Source organism: Populus trichocarpa, chromosome 17, assembly GCF_000002775.5.
Source record: "Populus trichocarpa isolate Nisqually-1 chromosome 17, P.trichocarpa_v4.1, whole genome shotgun sequence".
In the NCBI taxonomy this organism is placed as follows: domain Eukaryota; kingdom Viridiplantae; phylum Streptophyta; class Magnoliopsida; order Malpighiales; family Salicaceae; genus Populus; species Populus trichocarpa.
In genome coordinates this window covers 13,969,009-13,995,362 of record NC_037301.2, presented here as the reverse complement: position 1 = coordinate 13,995,362, position 26,354 = coordinate 13,969,009, and the positions used below count along the sequence as shown (strand labels likewise).

Below are 26,354 nucleotides of genomic sequence, written 5' to 3'. Positions count from 1 at the left end.
ATTGCATTGATGATGAAATGAACTATATGCTGACTTGACCAATTCAGATTAAAACTGAAATCGAGTAAACTCCCTGATGTTAAGTTGACTCAAAGTTTTGTTGCAGGTGTGCTCGACGACATTGTTGCTGATACAAGTTCTATTGATCATACTTTTATAACCTAATCCTAAAACTTAATAACCCTGAATCGTGTGCTCGTCTTCAACCCATCAGGGCTTTGCAATGTTGTTTTCAAAACTATTTCTAAAACTATTGCAAATAGACTTGAAACCATCAATTCTTCATAAAATTATCCATGTGTATGCTATTATTCATGGCCGGTTAATTACTGCTAATCCCTTGCGTTTGAGTTATTTCATTATACGAAGATAAAACCACTGGGATCAAGTTTATTTGGGTTAGTCTTGAATCTCTACGTACTTTCTCCTATTCTATCATCATTAATGGCGAGCCTGGTCAACCCGTCTTCTCCAGGGTATCTTTATCTTTTTATATGCTATGTTCAGAAGGCCTCCTTCGAAAAGTAGAAATGGAGGGTATCCATGGCTTAGTGCAAACGAACTGCTTTAGCACACGCCTTTACTCCCAATTTCTGTGCAGATACACGCGCACAATTTTTTCCATCACACAAACTTACTTTCTACGCAAAGACACGACACCACGTTTTTACACAAATGGTGCACGCCACGTTACGCCATGCCATCGTTTCCACCAGTGGTGCTTGCCACCATGGTTAACCAGTAGATTATCAGCTCCACAATTAATGTTCATCGCCTATTTCTCTGCTAATTGTATGTCTAAAGACATACAGTCACCAAGCAAGATGGAGGAGAGATGAAGGCCACACAACCACACAGACACGAACACACAGATCACATTCTAGCACAGAGCCACTAATTAAGGCATACGTACAGAACCACACATACACATTCTCTAGACCCTCATTTTATTTTTCTTCCAATTCATCATTCCCTCTACATCTACTGATTTAAGTGATTTAAGTGATGAAGTTCAACTAGTCTACGAAGCTCTTGGGTTAGATAATTGGTTAATCAATTAGTTCTAACAATCTCGTCTTTTCTCTTTAGGTAAGATAGTTGATAACTTATATTTGATGCTTGGTAGGCCAATGCGACTTGTGGCTAATACCTATAGAAGGTCTTTTTTAGTGGAGGTGAGGACTCTCTGATACTTAAATAAATATCTTTTTAGAGAGAGAAAATACAAGAATATTCTAGAGAGAGATATATACTTTGAAAATATATATGCAATAGAGAATGAAGATTGTGAACTTTTATTCTGAAGGTCTCATTATGTTTTAATATTCCATGAGTCTTGTTCTTTTGTAAAGAGAAGGGTCTGAAATGTAATCTTACCCTGATAACATTTAATGAAAGATAAATATCTCTTACATCTGTTTTAATGTTTGATGAGAATATAGTGGGTCCTTTGAGGGCTTTTATACACCTAAAAGATGTAGGAAAATTAAGGTACAAGACGTCAAATATAGCTAAGTCCATGGAAGTTGAGTTCTTCCCCAAGATTAGACCTAGGCAAGGACGGAGCCAGGAATTTTTTTTATCCTGGGCTATTAAATAAATATATAAATATTTTTTAAGATTGATTATTAATTCATATACATGAATTTTTGAAATTAACAATAAAGTTTTAATTCAAATACACTACCCAAAATATTAAAAAATAAATTTAAAAGTATATAAAATTAAAGCGAAAGTAAAAATAAACTCACTATTAAAGTTACATCCTTTGATGTTTTGTGGAATATAATTCATCTATAATCGAATCTGAATTGATATTGTAACAACCCCTCAACCGGGATAAAATAACAATCTCATGTCAACTAAAAAACAAAGTAATTAAATTTTTTTCCTCTTTCATTTCCTCCTTCCTTCACTTGATTCTTCCCTAGATTAGTGTTTTATAAGTTGAACTTTGTAAATTTACGAGGTTATTCTTTCACTTTTTTTATTTTTTTTCTTAGATTTTTTTTTATGTTTTTCCCTTACTTTTTTCTATTTATCTCTCGCCTTTTCTTTTTTTTATTTTTTTTATTCTGCTTCTGCCCAGTCGGAAACATATAAAAGAAAGGAGGAGCTGATTTGTTTTATTTTTTAATGGCAAATAACCATTTTACTCTTAATGAGTCATTTTGCTTTTATTTGACGGTCCTTTTTTTTTTTTAGCACTACCAAGCTCTGTTCATTCTAAAATTTTAACCAGATTCCTCGTAAAATTTCAGCTCGATCTGATGGTTGGATTGAAAATTACGTCCAATAACGTAAAACTGGTCAAATTGTGATTTTTCATCAAATTTCTAAATTTCTCCAAAAATTCTGAAATTTTAACCCAAGCTAAAGCATAATATTAAAAGGCTCCACGCAAATTTTCAGAATTTTTTGATAATTTAATTGAAAATTACGAATTTATTTTACATAAAACTAGTCAAAAAATATTGATAAAATCTTGACCTGGGCTAAAGCCCACCCCAGCCTTTGCCATACCTCCGCCTATGGACCTAGGGGAGGTTGGTCATTCTCTTGAGCGTGCTAAGAGAAAATGGTCGTTACCTTATACATACTTGATTAATTGTCAACTCTCAGTGTCTTGGAACTAACTTGTTTGTCAGACATACGTTACTTTAGATTTGACTAATTGCCAAGTTCAAGTACTTTGAGTTTAACATGTTTTTTAAATCTACGTTATCTTGGACTATGTTATCTTGGATTTGACTAACTGTCAAGTCCAAGTGCACGATGGAATTGGTTGACTACTAAGTCTAAATACCATGTGTCTAGCATGTTTGTCAGACTAACATTACCTCATTCCCTTGGGCGTGCCAAGGGAGAATTGTCATTCCCTTGAGCTTTCCAAAAGAGGATGTGCATTTCCATAGACGCGTCAGTGGCTTGACACACTGCCAAGCTCATTAGTATATGGGTGTGGCTGGCACCAAACCCAGCATATTAGAGCTTGATACATTGTCAAACTTAATTGTGGTTGGGTCTGATTAGTGTCAGACCTAGCATTTACATAGCTTTGCACGTTGTCAATCCTTCACTTGGAGCATGCTCATTCCCTTATGTGTATCTAAAGAAAGAGGATCGTAAAAGTTTTCAGGCTCATTAAAAATAGGTTTATCACCATGTTTCCAAAGGAGACTGGTTTTCAAGAATAACTCAACACACGCGCATTCAGTCGGGGAATCAAATTTTTATAAGTTTTTTTACGAGTCGATCAATAACCTTCTCTTTGCTTGTGCTTAGATTGCGGAGGCCAACAGATTGATTCGAGTCATTGAGGATTATGAGAATGCATCAGCTCAAAGAATCAACCTAGATAAATTGGAGTTCTTTTTTAGCCAAAGTATGCAAACTTACCTTCAGAATCAGCTCCAACGGGAGATGGGTGTTAAATCAGTTGAGAGACATGAGAAACATCTAGGCCTTCCCTACATGTTGGGTAGATAAAAGAAAGCTATTTTCAGCTCAATTTGGGAAGGATTAGCAAGAAACTTAATGGTTGGAAGGAAAAGTGTTAAACTGCAGTGGGTAAAGAAATCCTCGTCAAGTCGGTAGTGCAATCCATTCCAACATGCACCACGAGTTGTTTCCTCCTTCTAAGGCAGTTCGCAATGAGATTGATTCTTTAACAAGGAAGTTTTGGTGGAGTAACTCTGGTGAGAGCTGTGGCATTCCATGCTTAGCTTGGGATATGGTATGTATGGGCAAGAAAAAAGGTGGATTAGGATTTCGAAGCATCCCTCAGTTCAATGTTGCTCTGCTTGCTAAACAAGGATGAAGACTGGTGACTAGACTAGATATTCTCTCATATCACAAGTCCTCCGAGCTAAATATTTCCCTACCACTGACTTCTGGCCTGCATCGTTAGGGTCCGAGCTACACATGGTGAAGTATGTTGGCAGCCAGAGAACTTCTAAAAGAAATTGGAGATGGGTTGTCAGTAATGGGAGTCCGGTTAACACTTGGATTAAGCCATTGGGTATATCTCGAGATTTGGTTAGTGACCTCATTGATGTGGAGAGGTGCTGTTGGCTCACTGATACCCTACAAAGCCAGTTCAATTAGTTTGCTGCTTTTCAGATCCTATCTATCCTTTTGAGTTCTCAATTTCCAGAGGATAAAATGGTTTGTCATTTGCTTAAGAAAGTCGAGTATACTATTCATTCTGGGTATCACATGTCTGAGTTATGGCAGCTTCTTATCCCTCTGAAAGTTAAGAATTTTTCCTGGCTTGCCGTTCATGACATTCTGCCTACCCGTTCGAGCCTACAAAGATAGTGTATGGGCGTGTTGAAGATTAATGTTGATGCAGCAATAGGAGTTAATGCTGGCGTTGGGTTAGGAATTGTCATTTGTGATAGTCTATACCAAGATATGCTCTCTGCTTCGATTTCCCACAACGCTCTTTGAATCTTGAAGCCGATGATATTCGTGCAGGATTAGTCCTAGCTAAGGACATGGGTTACCAAAAAATCACAGTGGAATCTGATAGTTTGAATGTGATCAATGCTTTTAGTTCATTGGTGAATGCTGGCACAGCTCTTATATTTGGATTTTCCGTCACTTTTACGTAATCATATTTGTTAAGAGAGATGGGAATGTTGCTCATGCTCTAAGACTGATAGCCAATCCTTGTATTTTTCTTAGAATTTGTGTGGATGATGTCCCTGACTCTGTTTTCATCGCTTATACGACTGGATTCTCCTTTATTACAATTCTTGTTTAATTAAATAGTTAGATTACTAGTTAAAAAAAGATTGTTAGAGGTGTAATCTATATAAATATAAGGTCAATATTTGAAGAATTTAAGAGTGTGAATTAATCAATAAAACTTGGAAGGTATAATCTAAATAGTTATGTGTTCTATTTCCAATAATTAGTTTTAGAGCTTGGATTTAGTGTTCTCAACAATTGGTTGTATGCTTATATGGAAATTATTTGATTTATATTAGTAATGATGGGGCAATGTTTGAAAAATTTTAAAAGTAAATGGTGATTGAGTTTGATGTTTTATATTGGAAAGTTACATTATTTTTTTGATTTTAAAGTGGTTCAATCAAATATAAGAATATTTATTTTTTTAAAAAATTTATTTTAGAAATTCTAGAGAAGTTTTGAATGAAAATTACATTTCAAGTAAGTATACTAACTCAGTTTGGTTTGAAACTAAATAAAAATCAAGACAGAAAAAAAGATTGATGACATACTTTACAAGCAAAATATAGAGAGTTTGATGTATTTGACAACAATAAGGATATATATAATGTATTCAATAAGTCTTATTAGTAGATATATGAAGAATCCAATAGAATTTTATTTTCTAACCGCTAAAAGAATACTTTGTTACTAGAAATGTAGTATAATTACCGAAATGTATTATAGAGTGTGAATGTATAAGAGATCAATATAATAGTAAAAAAGACACTTATAAAAATGTTTTTAAACTTGGTTCTGAGCTATTTTATGGTATTTAAAAAAACAATTAAATATCACTTTATTTTCGATGAAAACTAAATTTATAGTCGCAATTTCATATGAATGTTAAGCGATATGGTTGAAGAAAATTCTTAAAGAACTTAATTTCAAGAGAGAAGGCTCTAAGGTAATTTTTTGTAACAATAACTCAATAATTAAATTCTCTAAGAATCCATAACTATATGATAAAAATAATTGTATTTATTTAAAGTTTCACTTCTTAAGAGATCCCACGGAGATAAGGCCATTGAGATTATTTATTGCAAAAATGAATATCAAGTTGTTGATATATTCATAAAGTTTTTCAAATTAGAATCATACGTGAAGCTAGGAGATTATTTGGTATATACATTCAAAAAGATCTTAATTAGAAGAGTGTTCTTCATTGTTAAACTGAAGGTTAAAAATATCAATTTAAGAGAGAAATTGTTAGTTTAAAATCTTAGCTTAACTAGGAATCTTTTATAAAAAAAGATTTGTGTTAGAGTAATTTTTTAGAATTTTTATTTAATTAGATAATAAAATTCCAAATTAAATTATGATAGTTAAAGATATAATTTTCTTATAAATATACATTAAGTACCATTGTAAGATAAATTTAAAAGAGTGAGAATTAATTAATAAAGCTTGGAGGCCGATTCAAATTATTCGATTTTTCTATATCTACCAATTTGAACTAAAAACTTTTAAATGCCCAAGAAAATGAAAACCACACACTGATACAAGAACCGGACTTGGTACGAGAAAGAAGAAACGACGAGTCCCATCGTCGAAGAAGAAACATTTTTTTCTGATCAAATCGCATCCACGGTTTGCCTGGTATGCACTGATCTTATTCAGCTTCAAAAATTACAATTTCTTTTTTGCAATCTGAACTGTACTAGAGAGACACGCACATGTGTTTAGCTGATGGGTTTCTGTTATCTTAAGATTTTTTTTTATTGATACAGAGATTTTTGCAATGCAAGTTGACAGTTTTGAATTTTTTGAATTATGATGTTTAGCTGACCTGTCTGTGATATTCAATGACAAATAATGCTGCTTTCTCAATGTTTTGTTGTGTTTCGAGGGAGATTTTGGTGGTGATATGCACAATTTTGAGGATTTTTTTTTTTATGATTTGGGTGTAAGTTTTGGAAGATATTTGGTCAATGGGTTTGGTTTTTGATCATAAAGATCTTTGCTTTTATATTTGTTGAGATGATTTTGGAGAAATGGCAAAATGGGTTTTGTTTGTTTCTTGGTTTTGTGTAGGAGTTTTGGTTTTTGTTTGAGGATTTTGTTCTTTTTGAATTTTGCAAAGTGAATTGTAATAGAAGATTTTGAGACATTTTTAGCTGATCACTATCTGTAATTCACAATTCAAGGAGATTTTTTTTTCTTTTATATTTGTTTTGTTTGTATAATTTTATTCGGTTGAATTTGGATGTGAGGTTTGGTTTCTGCTAATTAAAGATCATTGCTGTTATACTTGTTTTGTTGTTTTTGAGAGAATTTTGGAGGAATGGCCAAGCGGGTCATGGTTATATCTTGGTTTGTGAAGTGGGTTTGATTTCATTTGAAGATTTACGAAGGTCAAGGCTAATAAGAACTCGGTGTGTTGGGGAATTATTGATTTAAGGTTGACTCATGGGCGTAACTGTTGTGTCTGTTTCATTTGTGCATATATTACAGGGAATAAAAGGAATTAGATCATTCAATCATCGAGAAAGAGCATTGCAGGGTGGTTTTGCATCTGAGAAATGGATCCTGGTCGCTATGGCCTTCAGCAAGGATGGGATAATAACAGCGTAATTGTGGTTTCCTCCTTAAAAATACTGATAAAAATGCAAGAATTTTTTAGGATTGTCCATTAGTTTTTGGGCATGATCTATCTCATCCTTAAAAGAAAAATAAGAGAAAGCTGTTGGGGGCAGTGAGGATGTGGAATGGGTTTGCCTAATCTCCTGCTATCTTGATTGGTATTTGTTGCTGACATAAGCCTATTCTCTTGAATCCACAGGCTCTGGAGGGGTATGGTGCTGTCCATGAGCCTAACTACCGGTAAGTACTGCCTGATGCTTCCTGTCAGGGCATTCATGGTAAAACATTTTATTTGACAATTTATGCAACATTTTCCTTTGAGTTTCATTGGTTATGATATTATTTCATGCAAGACCTTTCAAAGGCCTCTTATGCTTGATATTTTCTAATTGTCTCCTTTGTTGTGGTTGCTGTAATCTTATTGTCATTTATTTCTTTTTCAAGCTTTGGCTCATGATGTTATTTTCATGTCTATTCTTCCATTGAATTATTTTATTTTAGCAGGGTTGGTGGTTCATATAATAATAGGAGGTTTATCAATGACCGGTATTCAAGGGATAATGTCTACCCAAGAAATGCCTTCCACAGGGACATTCTAGAGAGGGAGAATTATCCCCCTCCTGCTGTTGATGTTTGGCCCCAATCAAGAAGGAGAAGTTATGAAGAAGAATACCCCATCGAGAAGGAGTCTAGGAGACATGAGAGACAGAACTTTGATTCTTATCATGATATGGATGCTGTTCATGATCGGGATGGCTACCATAGCATCGACAACTACCGTGATCATAAATTTGACAGGGCTTCTAGGTTTGGGGAACATGACCGTGATGATTATGCATATGATGATTATGACTATAAGTCACGTACTTCCTATCAGAAACGGGGGGATAGCCGTGAGAGGGATTATGAATATGGTCGCCGTAGTTATGATTCTGATTATGAAAGAGGCAGCAGGAGAGATGGCAATTGGAGGAGGCATGAATCCCATGATCGAGAATGTGATAAGAGAGCTTTGAGTCAGGAAAAATCTCAGAGTCCACATAGATGGCATGAACGATCTCAGTCTCGTGGATATGATGATCGTCCTAGATCCAGGTCCCCTCGAAGTCGAAGTCATAGCCGAAGTCAACGGGAGGACAGCTATGATGATGGCAGACATGAGAGGAATGAAAGGAGGAGGGACCGTGAAGACAAGCGTCACCCTGGTCATTATGACATGGTATGTTTCGTACAGTCTTCGTGATTATTGTTTTTTACTGCCTGGTTTCATCTGTGTTGAGTGACTGGGCTTTAACAAGAACTGTCTCCCATAGGCTCCATCCGCAACTGTTGTTGTGAAAGGTCTCTCACAGAAGACGACTGATGAAGATCTTTACCAGATACTTGTAATGCTTTACTTTGCATTCTTTATCTGAAACTGTTGATTTTCCTCATTAGATATTTTCCTAATGTTTAATTGATTTTTTTTTTGTGGCCATCAGGCTGAGTGGGGGCCGCTTCGCCATGTTCGTGTGATCAAAGAGAGGAATTCTGGCATCTCCCGTGGATTTGCGTTTATTGATTTTCCTTCTGTGGTATCTGTCCACCTAATCTGACAATTTTGCATTTGCTTTCATGAATGGCATTCAAGTATTGTTTTTGTTCTGAAACAGGGAGCAGCATGTGCAATGATGGATAGGATTGGGGATGATGGTCTTGTTGTTGATGACAGAAAGCTTTTCTTTGAGTACAGGTATTTCTCTTTCCTTACTACCATGATTGTGGTACCATTATAATCAATTGTGATTTTTTATTCCATGCTATTATCTGTGTTGTACATTGAGCTAGTATGTTTGGTCTCACATACTGGTGAAATCCAGATAAATTCTTACTTTGGCTGTCACTGGCTTCCTTAAAACTATTCTCCATCAATATCTGACTGATTGTAGCATTTTTTGATGAAAAGGCTATTCTAATGCCTTTGTACATATATATGGTGGCCCTGTTGTTTATTTTTGACTTCAAGCATAACCATTTTCACTTTGGATTCTGTTTTCTTTCAGCAGTAAGCCAACTGGGGGGTCAGGTGGACCTTTTGGTCAAGATAAATCTGGTCAGCACAGAAAAATCACAGTGCCATCTGATTGGATGTGCACCATTTGTGGCTGTATCAATTTTGCAAGGCGTACATCCTGCTTTCAGGTTTGTTTTTCCACCTTTTTTCCATTTGATTTTTGATAAGTTGAGAGATTATGAAGTTCTATGAATACACAATCCACTGGCTATTAGTTTGATTTGTAAGCACTATTACAGCAAGAACAATGCCCCTCAGGTGCTGAGCATGCATGTGAAGTGTTGAAATGACAAACATTATTATTTCTTGTGCTGTTTTGGAGGTTAACATGTATGTTGGAAGTCACATTGGTAGCTTTGACATTCTGCTACCTTTTGGTTTGCCTTAGTTAAATAGTGTGGACTTGTAGTTCTTTTCTGTAGAGTTTTTGATCAATGATTTTTCAGCAAATGGAAAAGAAAAAAATTTACCCAGGTATACTAGTGGATTCTATAATGGTTTAAGAAATAAGATCCATGAGAACAGATCATTGAATGGCTGCTTTAATTCTATGTTGCAGTGCAATGAGCCACGAGCTGATGATGCACCACCAGCAGATATAGCTTTATCAAATCCACCATCCTTAGGAAAGAAAGGATTTGAGGCAGGTTGGTTTGAGATGTTACTTTTTTCCTGACTAGTTTTAATATATATATATATATATATAGCTACACCTTGCTAATTTCAACTTTATCAGGTCCAACTCATGTTTTGGTAGTTCGTGGATTGGATGATAATGCGGATGAGGAGATGCTTCGCTATGAATTTTCCAAACATGCTCCAATAAAGGTACAAAATGCAATAAAATTCAATTGGTTTTATTAGAGAATTTCTCCCTTTTCAGGAATCTTCAGATTTTTAATTGATCTTAATTTTCAGGATCTTCGACTGGTTAGAGATAAGTTTACTCATGTTTCAAGGGGATTTGCGTTTGTACATTTCCATTCGGTAAATCAATGTCATTGGTGATTCGATTTATTGACTATTTTATTCCTCTTATTTTGCTTTCCAGTTTTTCATGGTCTGAGTAATCTTTGATGGTTGTTGTGCAATTCAAATGATGAAGTACAAATTATTATAAGCAATACATAATGACATATATATGTAAGCTTTATTAGGAGTTTTGTAAACTTATTAACAATGATTCAGGCGTATCTTGTAACAAAACTATGGAGAAAAATTATACAGCAAACTGTGATTTGGTGGTGCTGTTTTTCTTTCCACCTTCTAGTCTAAGCTATCAAAATTAACCAAATTTAGTGGTACCATGGAGACTCTCAAAATTTGTATGTTGCTGATATCAACGGCTTAGCTACCTAATGAATTCCCATATCAAGCACTTTATGCTCCTTCAAGCTTTTCTTTTTGAAAATTTAGCTGTTTGGCCTTTGTGCCCTGCAAGACCCCTGTCCTCCTTATGGAGGATTTTATTTGCCTTTATAGAATTAGAGAAGCAATAGAAAAGAGTTGCATGAAGAAATAATAGATGCACTCTTTGTAATAATATGGTTCTTGTCTTGTAGGTTGAGGATGCTACTAAAGCCCTTGATGCGACCATTGGAACCACTCTTGAGAAGAATGGGCAGATCTTACGAGTGGCTTATGCAAAGAGCATTCTTGGCCCAGGGGCATCAGGACCGTCACAGTCAAGCAGCTTAGCAGCAGCTGCAATTGAGGCAGCGGCATTTTCCCAACAGGTATTTCATGGAACCTTTCCTTCAATTATTGCAACTTCTTTTAGGTTAAGAACTTTAATTATTGACATACTTTCAGACTTCAGAATTTGAAGGAGCAGGGAAAATCTACTCTTTTTTTTTAGCAAGAAAATCTACACTGTCCGTAAACTACTTTGATATTCTGTTATTTGAAGTCACTGAAAGCTTTTTGTGAAGTGATTGTTGGTGGGAAAGTAGGAGAAAGTTGACATTGCTCGTGTTTTGTACCTTGGAAATGTAACAGATACCCCAAAGACAAGGGCCTCACTCTTCTTGGAGAAATGGTTTTGTAAAGTGAATGTTGATGAGCAGAACAGAGGAAAATGATATTCTGATATGATACATCCATTTCATACCTCAGATTAACCAGTTTAGGCATTTTTTTTAATCTTTGAGGCCATAGGCATTTCTTTTGATTGAAGAATAAATCTCAGTCAGATTATCAACATGTAATTTGTCATGGCAATCAGGCGTTGACAAGGAATCCACTCCATGAACTTCAGATGAATGTGGTTGGGTGTTTGTCAAGGTCCTACTTCCACCTTAATGGATTTGTGCTCAAACCTTTTGATGTTGATCTTTATGCGATTTCATTCATGCATTAGACAGAGCAGGTTTTGCTATGGTTCGTTGAATGGAGAAATACCTCCTGAGGATTCTTTTCTTGTCCCTACCAATTCTATTTGTCACTTGGAATATTACTAACTATAACTTGATATTGTTATATTTTTAGTAGCATTACTACCACCCTTTATCTTAATTCCATGTGCTTCCTTTCTGGTTTATGAATATGCTGATTTTATACATGATGATTGAATTTTTAAAATTTTATCTTTTCATATTCTAGTATGATGCTGCTGGATGGGCACCCAAGGAATATAACCCAGATGACAATCAATCTGCTGGTGGGCAGGAGCAAGCCGGTGGGGAGATTACAGTTCAAAAGGATGGTTCTGCACCACAATCTGGTTTTGTGTGGGATGAAGCATCTGGTTATTACTATGATGCTGCTTCGGGCTTCTACTTTGATGGAAATACAGGTTCCTTCTACATTTCTTGTTTGGTTTGTATCAAGTGGAAGTGAAAGATAACATTTTGTACGTGTTGTGGATCTGAGCTGTTGTTACAATGCATGTATTCAGTTGTAATTTGATCTAGGTCTCAATAACATGATGACAAGTTTATAATCGTTGTCTTTATGTTAAAAGAATTCCTGGAAAGGCAATGCTGTTTTCATTTTTTTAGTATATTTGGATAGGTAGTTGGCTCATTGCAAATGCTTTGTTCTGGTACAAGCTGACATATATTTCCTCTATGAAGTATTATAAATATATATTTTCATTTAATTCCTACGAACAAGTTTTATCTGATGATAGGGTTATATAGAGAAAGAGGTGGGAACAACATTCCTGTGTGGAACTTGGAAATCACGTTCATGGTTAACTGTCTTTCTGGGCATTTCAGCCTTTTGGGTAATTCAAAAGTAACAAGTTATAAGTTAGTCTCTGAGATTGTGAGAGAGAAAATGTACATAGTACTTCCTGCAGATCTTGCACAAGTGCTTACCATGAAGAATATTTTGGGAACAGATGGCCTGCTTTTCTATTGTGTTATTATTGTTATAGTTAGTGGAGGCTTTTGACATTCTATTTTAATCTGGGAGCTTGAAGTCCGTTGCCACTTCTAATAACTGCTGAATGATTATTTGTATACTTTGTGAATAATGTATTAGGAAAATCATTCATGTGAGTTTTAGGAAAAAGAATAAGGTATCTCTCTGCATATATGGTGCATGTGCTTGTAATTTACTTCGTTGCCTTCCTTGAATTGACTGGAGTTGCTTATCTGTAAGACTGTGTTACTCTCATGGCTCTCAATTGTGCAATCCATAACCTCATCACTTAAATTTCTCTTAGGAATCATTTTGATCCTCCGCTTTCATTTTTCTGAAGATTCAATTTTTGCTTGTTTCCTTGGAAAAGTTAGGGATTTGGCTCCTTATCAAGGAGAATTGTGATGAAAATTAAAAACTTGGCTATTGTTGCTTGAGAACCCGTTCAAAAGGTTATGTAGGAAGAAATTATTTTGCTGTGGTGGAGTGGTTGTCTTCTAGGAAATTTTTTATGGTTGTTGCTGTGAACTAACAACGTACAATATGCACATGGACCAAGAACTTCTGAACCTAGAATAGTTGTAACTAGCATTCTACATGTGTCATCTTTAGAGCTTAATCTAAAATCATAATTCCTTTTCAAGTTGGTTCTTTGATTGCGTGATATGCTCCTGTTCTGTGCAGGTCTTTATTATGATGGCAATCAAGGGGTTTGGTACTCTTATGACCAGCAAACTCAGCAGTACATCCCTTTCACAGATAACAATGACAATAAAGCATCTAGTAATCAGTCTGAGAATTCCAAGTCATCTGACGGTTCCAGTAACAGAAAAGTAGTAATTTCTGCTCCAGCTGCTACAATTACATCCACAGAGAAGGCTGCCTCATTACCTGATGCTGTCCAGGCTGCTGCTTCAGCAGCATTAGCTGCAGAGAAAAAAGAGAAGGAGAAAGCAAAAGAGATAAAACTTGCTTCAAAGAGCAGTATTTTGGCTAACAAGAAGAAAATGAACAATGTATTAACAATGTGGAAGCAAAGGAGTCATGAAGGACAGACTACCCGTGTGGCTCTTGATGATAGTCATCCATCTACTCCAGCTGATGACAGGTCGTTTTCAGTTGGGCAATCCACGAAGAGCAAGTTTAAATCTGATACAACAACCACAAAGAAGAGCTCTATGTCCAGTTCAGGAGTAGTCACAGCTCCATCTGCCCAAACTAATGGTTTGGAGTCTTCAGTCAAGCCAAGACCTGTGAGCAACAGCTCAGGAGGGACTTTGATGGGGGTTATAAGGGGTTCTGGACGAGGTGTTGTGAAGTCTGATACTTCATATTCTGGACCATCTGCTGGTGTTTCTACATCCAATGCTGCTGTACCTCTAACCATGGCAGGTTCATCAACAAATGCAGATACATCTTCTTTTGCAACTCCTTTTAGGACAGATGTATCTGCATTGGGCTCTTACACACCACCTGTGGCTGCTGGGAGTGGCAAGAGGAGATTTTCTGAAATGCCTCTACCATCTGCTGCTACTCACAAGGAGCAACCACAAAATTCCTACAGGGATCGTGCAGCTGAAAGGAGGAGCTTGTATGGTTCTTCTTCTGTTGGAGACGATTTGCCTGATGCGGATCCTCGTAAGATTTAACAATATGTTTTCCATTATACCTTTACTCTATTTTTACAAGGTCATATCTTGTTAGGTAAATTGAACTTGGTGCCTTTTACATCTGCCTGTTAACCCCTGGATGTCTATCAGATCTTAGTTTTCCCAAACTTCTCAGTGATTCGAGTGAATGGGTTCCCATGTTTTACTTCATAGTAATATTAACTTGTGAGGAATCCTTTGTGTTTGCCATTCATGATCTCTTAAAGATCGGGATTCTGCATTCAAAAGGAGTACTTTGGATCCAATGCCTTTCCCCCCTGGTGTTGGAGGAGGACGTGTGATTGGAGATGCTCAGAGTTATGAGGTGATTACAGCAGACAAGGCACTTGGTGAGAGCAATGTAGGCAATCGAATGCTTCGCAATATGGGCTGGCAAGAGGGCTCGGTATCATTTCCTTCTCTTGCACTTGTAGTTTTAATTGTGCTAATTTATGGTCCACTGTTCATAGCTATGCTGATTATCCTTTTGAAATGGGTTCGTGGCTAGTAAATCATCAGTTACTGCTGATAACTATGCTGATTATCCTTCTGAAATGGGTTTTAGTTAGTACAGCCCTTTCTTGTCTAAAAAATGCTCAAAAAAACTTTATATATCATTAGAGTTTTGCTAATATATGAAATAATTACTTCAATGGTATGATGTTCCTCTCATATCTTTTCTGTTACATGCTTGTGCTAGAGTCCAATCGTATATACTGGTTATCTATGCTTTTGCAGTAATCATGGTACTAGATTCTAACTCGTATCCATTGTGGGGATTGTCTTCTCTGGTTTTTGTTATGAATTGCAGGGGCTGGGGAAGGATGGCGGTGGAATGGTTGAACCAGTTCAAGCACAAGCCATAGATAGGAGAGCAGGACTTGGGAGTCAGCAGAAGAAGTTGGATCCTAGTCTTGAGGTGCAGGCTGGGGATAGTTACAAAACACTGATTCAAAAGAAGGCTCTTGCTAGGTTCCGGGAGATGTAGATTAGGGCTTAAGCTATGAGGCTGTGGTTGTAGATAAATGCAATAAGCTATGACGCTGAGGGTGGAAATGTGGTAGTTTGGCGGGGCAAGGCAAGTGCTTTTAAGTGATTTACTGCAAACTCAAATCTCGTCTGCAATAGCCAGTCTTTGTAGATTTGTAAAAATTCATTCATAGAAGCTCCGGAATTTTGTCTAAATTGTTTCCTTTTCTTCCCCAATGACCAGAGTTGCAATCCTACTCCTGCTGTCAAAGATGCTACAATATCAAATATCAACATGCCATTGTAATGACAAAGGGAAAAACCAGTGAAATGGATGAATAAATTTTATCTTCAAGTTAAAAAGAATTTAGTGTGCGTTATATACCTTTTAAATTATTATTTTTTATTTTAAAATCGTTTTAATATGCTGATATTAAAAATAATTTAAAAAAATTAAAAGAATACTATTTTAATATATTTCTTAATAAAAAAATATTTTGAATTGCAACCACTGCGATGCTTGCTTCTGAACACCTCATAAATTGGATATTCACGGGATTTTTGGGTGTTTTTTCCTCTCTTATGGAATATATGTGAATCTCTTCAGTCTTGAACAACTAGTGTCCTTCGTGGCTTAGTTTTCTAGATCAAGCAGTATTCACATTTCTACTTGTTTTTAAGATATATCAGTTTCAAGTCTCTCCCTTGGAACGAAAAAAATTAAAAAGGGTTTTAGGGTTTGCAAAATTGAGTGCTCTTTGTCAGGCTTACAGTCTAAGATAACCAAGTATTTTCTTTCTCTATAAATATGTAAGCTTTTCTTCCTTCCAAATTCCTTCTCCATTTGCTTGGTTCTTCCTCCTCAATTTCCATATCTGACGCCCCAAATCTAAACCATTCCATTGTTAACTTGTTGGTATTCGTCGACGGAAAGTCTTTGTTTGTAGATATCGAGAGGGTTATAGGTGGAACTCAATGAATAAAAAAAAAAACTAAATATTAATTGCATTTATCAACCCTTAACACATTAATTAATACCTAAATTAAATCTTGAAAACAAATAACAGTAAAGCCTACTAATTCTATCAATACAAAGACTTTATCTCAAAAAAAGAAACAACCAATTAAGTAAGCCGTCTACAGCATGCATGGCGTTTTGCACTGTGATTTTATTAATTACAACACTAAAGTCAACATAGATATCATCTTCAAGAAAACTCATCTACTCGTTCGATGCACCAAACCTAAAACTCACACAATTATCAGCAATTAAGTTAATTTTTTAAAAACAAATGACACTTAAAAAAAAAAACCCTTTTTGATTAATTCCAAGTAGAAATTAACTCATCTACTTTGGATGATAGTTGACCATGCAATATCTGCTTAGAGTCTGTAGAACACAAGAATTTATAGCATTGAGATCACATGAAGCTAATTTGTTTTTGTTTCTGTAGTATATATCCTAGTTATGTATTTTTTCTTGGTTCAATATATCTGCAGGCCATAGATTTTTGAAATTCATTTTTGTTTCTTTTTCGCCTCTCTTTTTGGTGTTTTAATATAATTTAGGTAAGCTAGCGAACATGCCTAACTTTCTTCATCTTCACAAGTTACCTGCATATTTAAATTAATGACCACTGAATAAATCGGTAGTTTGTCAAACTAGTAACAAATATGCAATTTATTGATTACTAATCCATCCAAACCTACTGTAAATGTAATATACTAATGCAAGTGAGGTGGTAGCTGAACCGCGAATAACCAAGTGATAATGAGTCAACTAGGAAGAGATGACATTTCTAGTTTGAATATTACCACTTATATTTCTCAATTCACATAATATATGATCGTTGGGGACTTTAAGTTGGCGGACTTTTCTTGTGGTTTATTTCTTGATAATAATCACTTAATTACTCATGAATTGTGTTTAGGAGTGTATTTATGATATCAGAAAAGAAGAAGTGGTATACTAATGAATATTACAAAACAACCACAAAATTTAATCACTAATTCCTGTTGAATATATAGACACTCCCACTTCGAATTCAGAATAATAGCCTATGATCTAAAGAGTAGAGGAGTAGCTGTGGTGGTCAAGATCATCTCCATGTAAACTTGAAAGAGGTAAATGAAGCCTTCCCGTCAGTTTTTGATGATGTCTAGGGATGATAATTATACCTGTTTCTATTTATCTTATTTATTTGAATAAAGACGAGTATGAAAGGATTTTTATCTTTATAAAAAACATGTAAAAATACTCGACTTATTAAGTATATGGAAGGGTCATTAATTAATTCTATGACTCGATGACCTCTATATCAGAATTAATTTATATATAAAAATAATTTATTATGTTTATAATTCCTAAATGTATACTAAAATAATTTATATATATTTTTTTAAAAAATATTTTGATTAAGTTTTTTTTATATAAATATAAAGTATTTTAATTTTTTATGTTCTTTTTACTATATTTAATAAAAATTAATCATGAAAAAAGAACTATATATATAAACCTCTAAGAATTTGCATCTCATATAAATTAAGACAACTATATATAGAGGTATTTTGTAGGTTCTTTACCTACTTGAATTAAAAGTATTCTGTATTTCTAAGTTGAGCACAAAGTTTTGGTATTGAGATTTTTTTTCATAGATTTGTTCTTGATTTGATTACAATTACGAAAATCCTAAAAAAAAAAAAACATTGATATGAATATTGAGGTGTTTAAGGAGGCTATCGCCTACTGCTTATAGCTTAATTAAATTGCATAGTAATTTGTTGTCTGGTCGAATTGTTGCTGTCGTGTGGTTAGCTATCAAAAAGTCGTCTTTCCACGATTTCAACGGGTAGCTGGATTGATAGGACAAGGTTTCGAGGATGATCTAAGTGTACTTTGTTAAATTAATAGTAAAATAATTTTTATTTATTTTAAAGTTTTTGAATTAATAAGATATAGATTAAACTGAAAATATTATTTTAATTACTATACTAAACACGATTTAAATGCTGAGTTTTTGTAACTAAATAATAGTATTCAAGAAAAAAAATATCAAGCAATGAACTTTCATAGATTAAATTAGAAAATCTTAATCCTTAGTTATATTCTCCTGTTGTTGATGTATCTTGGATTTGAATCTATAAGAGCTCTGACAATAAGGAAATTAGTGAGCTAATTACGTTACTTCTCATTTTATTTTCTTAGTATTGAAAGATAAAATTAATAAAAATTAATATTTATTAAAATAAAAATTAAATAAACTCAAGTCAATCAAGTAAACTCGTGATGCAAGTTATGCACGTTATTAGAATCAATAAAAAAAAATTTATCCTAAAGATTATTTTTATTTCATTATACGACAATAAAGCGCATGATAATTTTATAAAGCGCATAATAATTTTTTTATATAAAATATTTTTTCTAGAAGTAAAAAAACTGTGATAGGCATGTGATGTCGAGATAGTAATAGTACATCATAGATAACAAATGATGAATTTATATTCTTTTAGGTTTAAGTTAAATAAAAAGAATAGATCATTAATAACAAATGATGAAATTGTATTTTTTTTTAATTGAGGGACAAAAAAAGCATTAAACAAAAAAAGAAAAAAAATAATAGTCCAAATGTTGTGAATTAACCTGTTAAACTTACGACCCGACTCTTGGACTCAATTGGGTTCAATAATTTTTTTTAATCAATTTTTTAAACCAAATATAAAATAGCAAAAAAACCTAAAAAAAAAAAACAGCTTAGGCACGTGGGCCTGGGCATGAAAAAAAAAACAGCTTAGGCACGTGGGCCTTCTAGCCTAGTCGAGGCGCCTAGGCCTGTCTTTATTTTTTAAAATTTCTTAAGAGTGCGGATAATATATCATTCATTCTATTTTTTTTTTAAAAACAGCAAACGATGTAGAATCAAAACACTTGAAAAATACCTCAAACACCTTGATAACCCTATTCATGACCTACTAAAAAATATTCTTATGGCTAGATCTTTCTCCTAAAAGCAAGTAGAAGGAAACAAAAAATCCAAGTAAAACTACCATTATAAAATGAAACTGATTGACACTGATTTTAATTTTTGTAGTGGCCAAAATCATCATTAATGATCATTTTTTCTTTTTACACTGGATTCTAGCGTCCATTTTCTTTCTTTACTTTCAAGGACTGAAAAATAAAGGAAATGAGTTTTAATATCAAAATTGATTTTTTAACAATTAAAAGTACCGAACATCTATAAATAAAAAAATTGAAATATTCTCCACCTAATATATGGTACTATATATATTTTGTTTTCAAAAAAGAAAAAAAAACTCGAAATTATAATATTTTATAATTGAGTTTCTTAAACTATATTTCTTTTACCAGGTTCGTAATTGCTAGCTTATATCAACACCCAATGTTTTTGATTAAAAAGAGGATAAAATATTAGCATCAAATCCATATAATAATTTCTCCAAAGCCACCGGCCACCTTCATGTTCGAGTCCTTGCTAATTTAAACCTCCCCACTCGCACATCTTCAAGTCCATCAAAAACTCCACAAAACACTCTCCTCCTCTCTTCCCATATCTTCGAGCAAGACTATCCAAATACTCCCAGCTCCAACAATGGATCAACTACTAAAATGCGATGCAAATTATGTTCCTCTCACCCCCATAACTTTCTTGAAGAGAGCTAATGCTGTTTATGCCAACCGTACCTCTGTTATCTATGAGGGCACCCGCTTCACATGGAGTCAAACATATGAACGTTGCTGCCGCCTTGCCGATTCCCTCCGGTCCCTTAACGTCGGAAAAAACGATGTCGTACGTTCACCAAGCTTTATTCTTTGAATTCTTTCTCTAGTTTTAGATGTATCAAACGTATCAACATTTTTAATTTTTTCTCCTGCTTATGTAGGTGTCTGTGTTGGCTCCAAACATTCCTGCAGTATATGAGATGCATTTTGCTGTGCCTATGGCTGGAGCAGTTCTTAATACTATCAACACAAGGCTAGACGCTAGGAATATAGCCACCATTCTTAGCCATTCAGGGGCTAAGGTTTTCTTTGTGGATTATCAATACAAGGAGTTAGCAAGTAAGGCCCTTAGTTTCCTGGATGGTGCTGTACCATCAATTATTGCTTGTATTGACGACATCGACACACCTACCGGTGTCCAGTTCGGCCAGCTGGAGTATGAACAGCTTGTCCAGAGGGGCAATCCAGGATACACTGATGAGCTAGTTCAAGATGAATGGGATCCTATAGCCTTGAATTATACATCAGGAACAACATCTGCTCCGAAAGGAGTTGTGTATAGTCACAGAGGTGCTTATCTTAGCTCTCTTAGCCTAATTCTTGGATGGGAAATGGGAAATGCACCTGTTTATCTATGGTCTCTCCCTATGTTCCATTGCAATGGCTGGACATTCACTTGGGGTGTCGCGGCACGAGGCGGAACCAACGTTTGCCTACGCAACACCAGTGCTAAAGACATGTACAATAACATTGCCGAACATGCGGTGACTCACATGTGCTGTGCACCAATTGTTTTCAACATTCTGCTTGAGGCCAGGCCTCATGAGCGCCGCGAAATCACTTCCCCGGTTGAAATACTCACAGGAGGGGCACCCCCACCAGCCTCGTTGCTCCAAAAGATCGAACGTCTCGGATTCCACGTGACGCATGCCTATGGTCTTACCGAGGCTACTGGTCCAGCACTTGTGTGTGAATGGCAGAAAAAGTGGAACAAGCTTCCACAGCAGGATCAGGCAAAACTCAAGGCGAGGCAAGGGATTAGCATACTGACTCTTGCTGATGCAGACGTCAAGGACTTGGACACCATGGTTAGCGTGCCGCGTGATGGAAAGACAATGGGGGAGATTGTCCTGAGAGGAAGCAGCATCATGAAAGGTTACTTCAAGGATCCGGAGGCAACTTCCAAGGCCTTCAGGAATGGATGGTTAGCTACTGGAGATGTTGGTGTCATTCATCCTGATGGTTACCTGGAAATCAAGGACAGGTCAAAAGATGTGATAATTTCTGGTGGTGAAAATATCAGCAGTGTAGAATTGGAGTCTGTACTCTACAGACATCCAAGAGTCCTGGAAGCAGCTGTGGTGGCCATGCCACATCCTAGATGGGGAGAAAGTCCTTGTGCATTCATCTCAGTGAAAAAGAACTCCAGCGGAGACACGAACGATGTCAAAGAATCTGATATTATCGCTTACTGCAAGAAAAACCTTCCCCGTTTTACGGTTCCAAAGAGAGTGGAATTCATGGCTGAGTTACCAAAAACCTCAACAGGAAAAGTTCTGAAGATCCAGTTAAGGGCTTTGGCGCAGAATTTTGTTGTCAATGCATGAGATATTGCCAAGCAAGAAAATTACTGGACACAGCCAACCTTCAGCTTCCGGTCAAGTCAATACAGTAGTAACAGGATATGCTCAGGGCCATGAACAAGTTCTTGCTCTATCTCGTCTTTGAACTTCGAATTCCATATTTAATTAAAAATTGAAAAATGATGTGCACTGGGTGATTTAATACGTAATTTTATTAAGCTTAATGGACGTAATTTCTTCTATTTATCCTTTTCCAATGAAAAATAAAATATAACAACTACGTACGAGGCTTCTCTTATATTAATATTTTGTTTTCATTTTAATATTGGTGTTTTTTTTTGAAGTTCAATTATATTTTGAGAGAGAGAGGCGATCTATTTAAAACCATAGTTTATTACTTCCCGATGTCTCACAATATATAATTTTTGTTTACTTTTAATTATTACCTCTAATTTTACTATATTAATTATTAGTCATCAATATTATATGAAATAAACAATTTTAATTAGATTCAATCTCAAATTTGAGTTGAATAAACAGCTAATTAACGCCATGTGAGTCAAGGAAATACCAAACTAGTGGCACTAAAATATATTAATTATGAATCCCATGTTTAATTAAAAAGTTGTATGAAAAAGAGAAATATTTTATGAAGGTGACACAAACCATCGTTCGTACGTACTTGCATGGTTTGTATCATATATGAAGATCAAATCTGTTAACAACCCTAGCTTTGGCTTTGTCTTGATGCATGCTGACAGTCATTAGAGACATATCAAACTCAGAATTGTTTTTTTTCCATAAAAAAAGAAGAGAGAAATAGAACCTATGTTCTTGTTTGAGCTAGTGATAAAACAATGGAATAATAAAACAGTAGAGAAGGGATGTTGCAGCTCCAAAAACCCTTAAGGTCTGCGTGTATTGTATTAGGGTTTTATAATCCCTAAATGTCCACAATTAATGCCTAAATACATGCCTAAGAATATTCACATTCCATAATAGGATAATATTACAATCAGCTCATCCCATATTTAGATATTCCATAATACCCCCCCTCAAGTTGGAGCATGAAGGTCTCGGATGCCCAACTTGCGCAATAAAAATTCATATTGTTGCTTTCCCAAGGCTTTTGTGAATATATCGACAAGTTGTAATGACGACGTAACGAATTTAGTCGTAATACTCCCAGCCACAATGGCATCACGTATAAAATGACAGTCAACCTCAATATGCTTAGTGCGCTCGTGAAACACAGGATTTTGCGACATATGAAGGGCCGATTGACTATCATAATGAAGGGACATAGGAGTCGGATGAGACATGCCAAGACTTTCCAGTAAAGCTTTAAGCCAAGTCAACTCACACGTCGTCATGGCCATAGATCGGTATTCTGCTTCGGCGGAGGAGCGGGAGACAATGTGTTGTTTCTTGGTTTTCCAAGATACCGGTGAATTACCAAGAAAAACTATCCAGCCAGTAAGTGATCGTCGAGTAAGGGGGCAACCGGCCCAATCGGCATCACACCACCCGTGTAGCCGCAGATCACTTTCACTACTAAGAAATACTCCTTGACCCGGATTACCCTTAAGATACCGGACCACCCGCAGAGCAGCTTCCCAGTGTGCCTCCCGTGGGCATTGCATGAATTGGGATAGAATATGCACACTATAAGATAGTTCGGGTCGAGTGAAGCAAAGATAAATCAATCGTCCTACCAGGCGACGATATTGTTCTGGATCGGCTAATGCTGTACTAGTAGACAAAGCAAGGCGATGATTTTGTTCTAAAGGAACAGCTGCTGGTCGAGCCCCTAGTAAACCGGCCTCCGAAATAATGTCAAGTGCATATTTGCGTTGACAAAGAACAAAACCAGCAGGATTGCGCGCCACTTCAATTCCCAAAAAATATTTTAGACAGCCAAGATCTTTCATGTGAAAGCAAGCACTGAGATAATCTTTGAATGTCTGTATATCACCCGGACGATTGCCAGCGATGATAAGATCATCAACATACACAAGAACACTAAGTTGTACTTCCCCCTGCAGATATGTGAATAATGAGTAGTCGGAATAAGATTGCTGGAAACCATAGCTCGTCAAGGCGGTTGAGAGTTTAGCAAACCAGCACCGAGGAGCCTGTTTCAACCCATAAAGCGACTTTCGAAGTTTGCAAACTGCCCCAGTTGTCCCGACGCGAAAACCAGGCGGAAATTTCATGTAAACTTCCTCCTGAAGATCACCATGCAAAAATACATTATGAACATCCATCTGATGGACTGCCCAATTCTTCGCGGCGGCCACAACAAGAAATACCCGTACGGTAACCATTTTTGCGACAGGCGCAAAGGTTTCCGTGTAATCAAGACCTTCAGTCTGATGATTGCCTAAAATGACTAGGCGAGCCTTCAATCGCTCAATAGTACCATCAGAATTATATTTGATCTTGTACACCCACTTACATCCCAAAGCTTTCTTCCCCGCCGGTAGACTCTGAACAACCCAGGTCTCATTATTTTCGAGTGCGGAAATTTCACGTTGCATGGCATCTCTCCAACCTTTGTTTCTGACTGCCTCCGAATATGACATGGGTTCCCGCGCAGCTGTGATGACTGCAAGAAAATGTCTATGTCGCATAGAAAATTTGTCACAATTCACATAATGTGCTAAAGGATAGGGTGTACCTGAAGGATGCAGTGGGTCGAGTGGCGAGCGAGATGGACTCAGTTGAATGGTGTTGGTGACATACTCATGGAGTCGGACGGAGGGATACCGCTGGCGATGTCCTCTCCCCAATAGATTGACCTCTTCTTCTGCTAGAGGAGGAGAAGTCGATGGAGCAATAGTTGGAAGTGGCTCAGAAGAGGAATGATCTAACTCCAGCATATCCTTGGGTATAAGATCGTGGGCCTCGTCAGAAGTGGTGAGAGCCATATCGGTAGTGGAAGGCCCATCAGTAGTTTGAGCAAAAGGAAAGACATCTTCTGAGAACACAACATCCCTAGAGACAAAAAAATCCTGTCTTTCCAAATCATACAGGCGCCATCCCTTCTTGCCATAGGGATAACCAACAAAAATACACCGACGACTTCTACTTGCCATTTTATCCCCCGTTTTCTCATGTGCATAACACAAAGACCCAAAAACACGTAAGTGTTTATAAGATGGTTCCACCCCATGTAAGACGCGATATGGTGTTTTTCCATCCAAGATCAAGGAAGGGGTCCTATTGATTAAGTACCCAGCAGTCAATACACACTCGCCCCAAAATTTAATTGGAAGAGAACCTTGAAATCGCAGAGCGCGAGCTACATTCAAAATATGTTGATGTTTTCTCTCCACACGCCCATTTTGTTGTGGAGTGCCTGTACAAGAAGTCTGAAAAATAATTCCTTGATCAAAGAAATATGATTTCAGACATGTAAATTCTGTCCCGTTATCGCTTCGGAAAATTTTGACTTTCCGAGCAAATTGTCTCTCAACCATGGCAAAAAATCTTTTAAGCATACTAGATACCTCTGTCTTGTCAACAAGCAAATAAATCCATACAGCACGAGAGAAATCATCAACAATAGTTAAAAAATACGAAGCACCACATGAAGAAACTGTTCTATATGGTCCCCATAAATCACAATGAATCAGGTCAAAAATACCCAAGGTCTTGTTTTCGCTAACAAAAAATTTATCTCTCTGCTGTTTTGCTCTTTGACAAACATCACAATTTTTATTCAAACTGTTTTCCTGGTTGCTAGAATTAACTTCGGGAACTAACTTTGTTATTCGTAGAGAAGGATGCCCCAGTCGCTGATGCCAGAGATCAAGAGACGCTTTATCACTGATCGTCATTGTATTAATCCGCGGTATCCCTTTGAAATAATAGAGTCCATCTCGTCTCTCACCAGCACCAATCAACATCCTCGAGGTGTGGCCCTGTATAACACATAATTTTTTAGTGAATAGTACAAAACAATCATACTGATCAATTAATTGCGACACAGAAATTAAATTGCAAGTAAGTCTTGACACATAAAGGACAATTTCAAGACACAAATCTCCATCAAGAACGGTTGTTCCCTCTTTGACCGCCAAAGCACTGCTTCCATCTGGTAATCCAACAGGACACTGATCGATTATTTTTAAATCAGTAAGTTCCTCAATTGACCCTGTCATGTGGTTAGAAGCCCCGGTGTCCAATATCCACACCGAACCAGTCACTGTCCCATACAAGTTTTTAAGCTTACCGGTCATTTTATCACTTATCTCCTTCGGCTCTCCCAAGATGAGCTTTAATTTTGCCCACTGCTCGTCGCTCAAACCTGGGAACGACGACCCTCCTCTTTCGGCTGCAACAGTGGCAGAACTGGACCCGATGGTGGTGAGAGCAGCGTTAGCACGGTGGGTTCCTCTGTGACCCCGGCCTCCTCCTCTACCACCGGAGTACCTTCTTCCACGGCCAACCTCTCTTCTCTCGTCTCCCCTGGGTCTGTCACCCCACCATTCAGGGTATCCGGTTAGGGCAAAACAATTGTCTTCTCCATGCCCTGATTTATGGCAGTGCGAGCAAATCCCCTTCTCTTGCCCGTCGGTTCGAGTCATGGAACCCTGCTGTCGTCCATCGGTTCGGGTGCGAGCAACAAAAGCCACAAATTCTCCTTGTTCTTCTCTGCCTCGAGTCAT

The 26,354-nt window shown here is 36.5% G+C and overlaps 2 protein-coding genes across 8 annotated transcripts; both read left to right on the top strand.

The window, feature by feature from the left end:
• The first annotated feature begins 6,123 nt into the window (after window positions 1-6,123).
• LOC18106558 (SUPPRESSOR OF ABI3-5) lies at window positions 6,124-15,723 on the top strand. Of its 7 annotated transcripts, none has more exons than XM_024589002.2 (16): window positions 6,126-6,336; window positions 7,192-7,307; window positions 7,520-7,560; window positions 7,825-8,539; window positions 8,634-8,705; window positions 8,802-8,894; window positions 8,973-9,052; window positions 9,363-9,501; window positions 9,933-10,020; window positions 10,110-10,201; window positions 10,292-10,360; window positions 10,936-11,109; window positions 11,975-12,167; window positions 13,424-14,377; window positions 14,616-14,794; window positions 15,200-15,723. In XM_024589002.2, the coding sequence occupies exons 2-16, from the start codon at window positions 7,260-7,262 to the stop codon at window positions 15,374-15,376; spliced, it is 3,114 nt and encodes a 1,037-aa protein (XP_024444770.2). In that variant the 5' UTR covers window positions 6,126-6,336; window positions 7,192-7,259; the 3' UTR covers window positions 15,377-15,723. The 7 variants fall into 7 exon arrangements, with proteins under 7 accessions (XP_024444773.1, XP_024444770.2, XP_024444771.2 ...); XM_024589003.2 differs by having other exon boundaries at window positions 7,822-8,539; window positions 9,366-9,501; XM_024589001.2 differs by having other exon boundaries at window positions 7,822-8,539.
• Window positions 15,724-19,801: 4,078 nt separating this feature from the next.
• LOC18106559 (trans-cinnamate:CoA ligase, peroxisomal-like) lies at window positions 19,802-22,004 on the top strand. The gene is given in 3 exon segments (XM_052448774.1): window positions 19,802-20,165; window positions 20,260-21,702; window positions 21,704-22,004. Coding segments are annotated over 3 exon segments (1,764 nt in total). The 5' UTR covers window positions 19,802-19,967; the 3' UTR covers window positions 21,827-22,004.
• The last annotated feature ends 4,350 nt before the right edge of the window (window positions 22,005-26,354 follow it).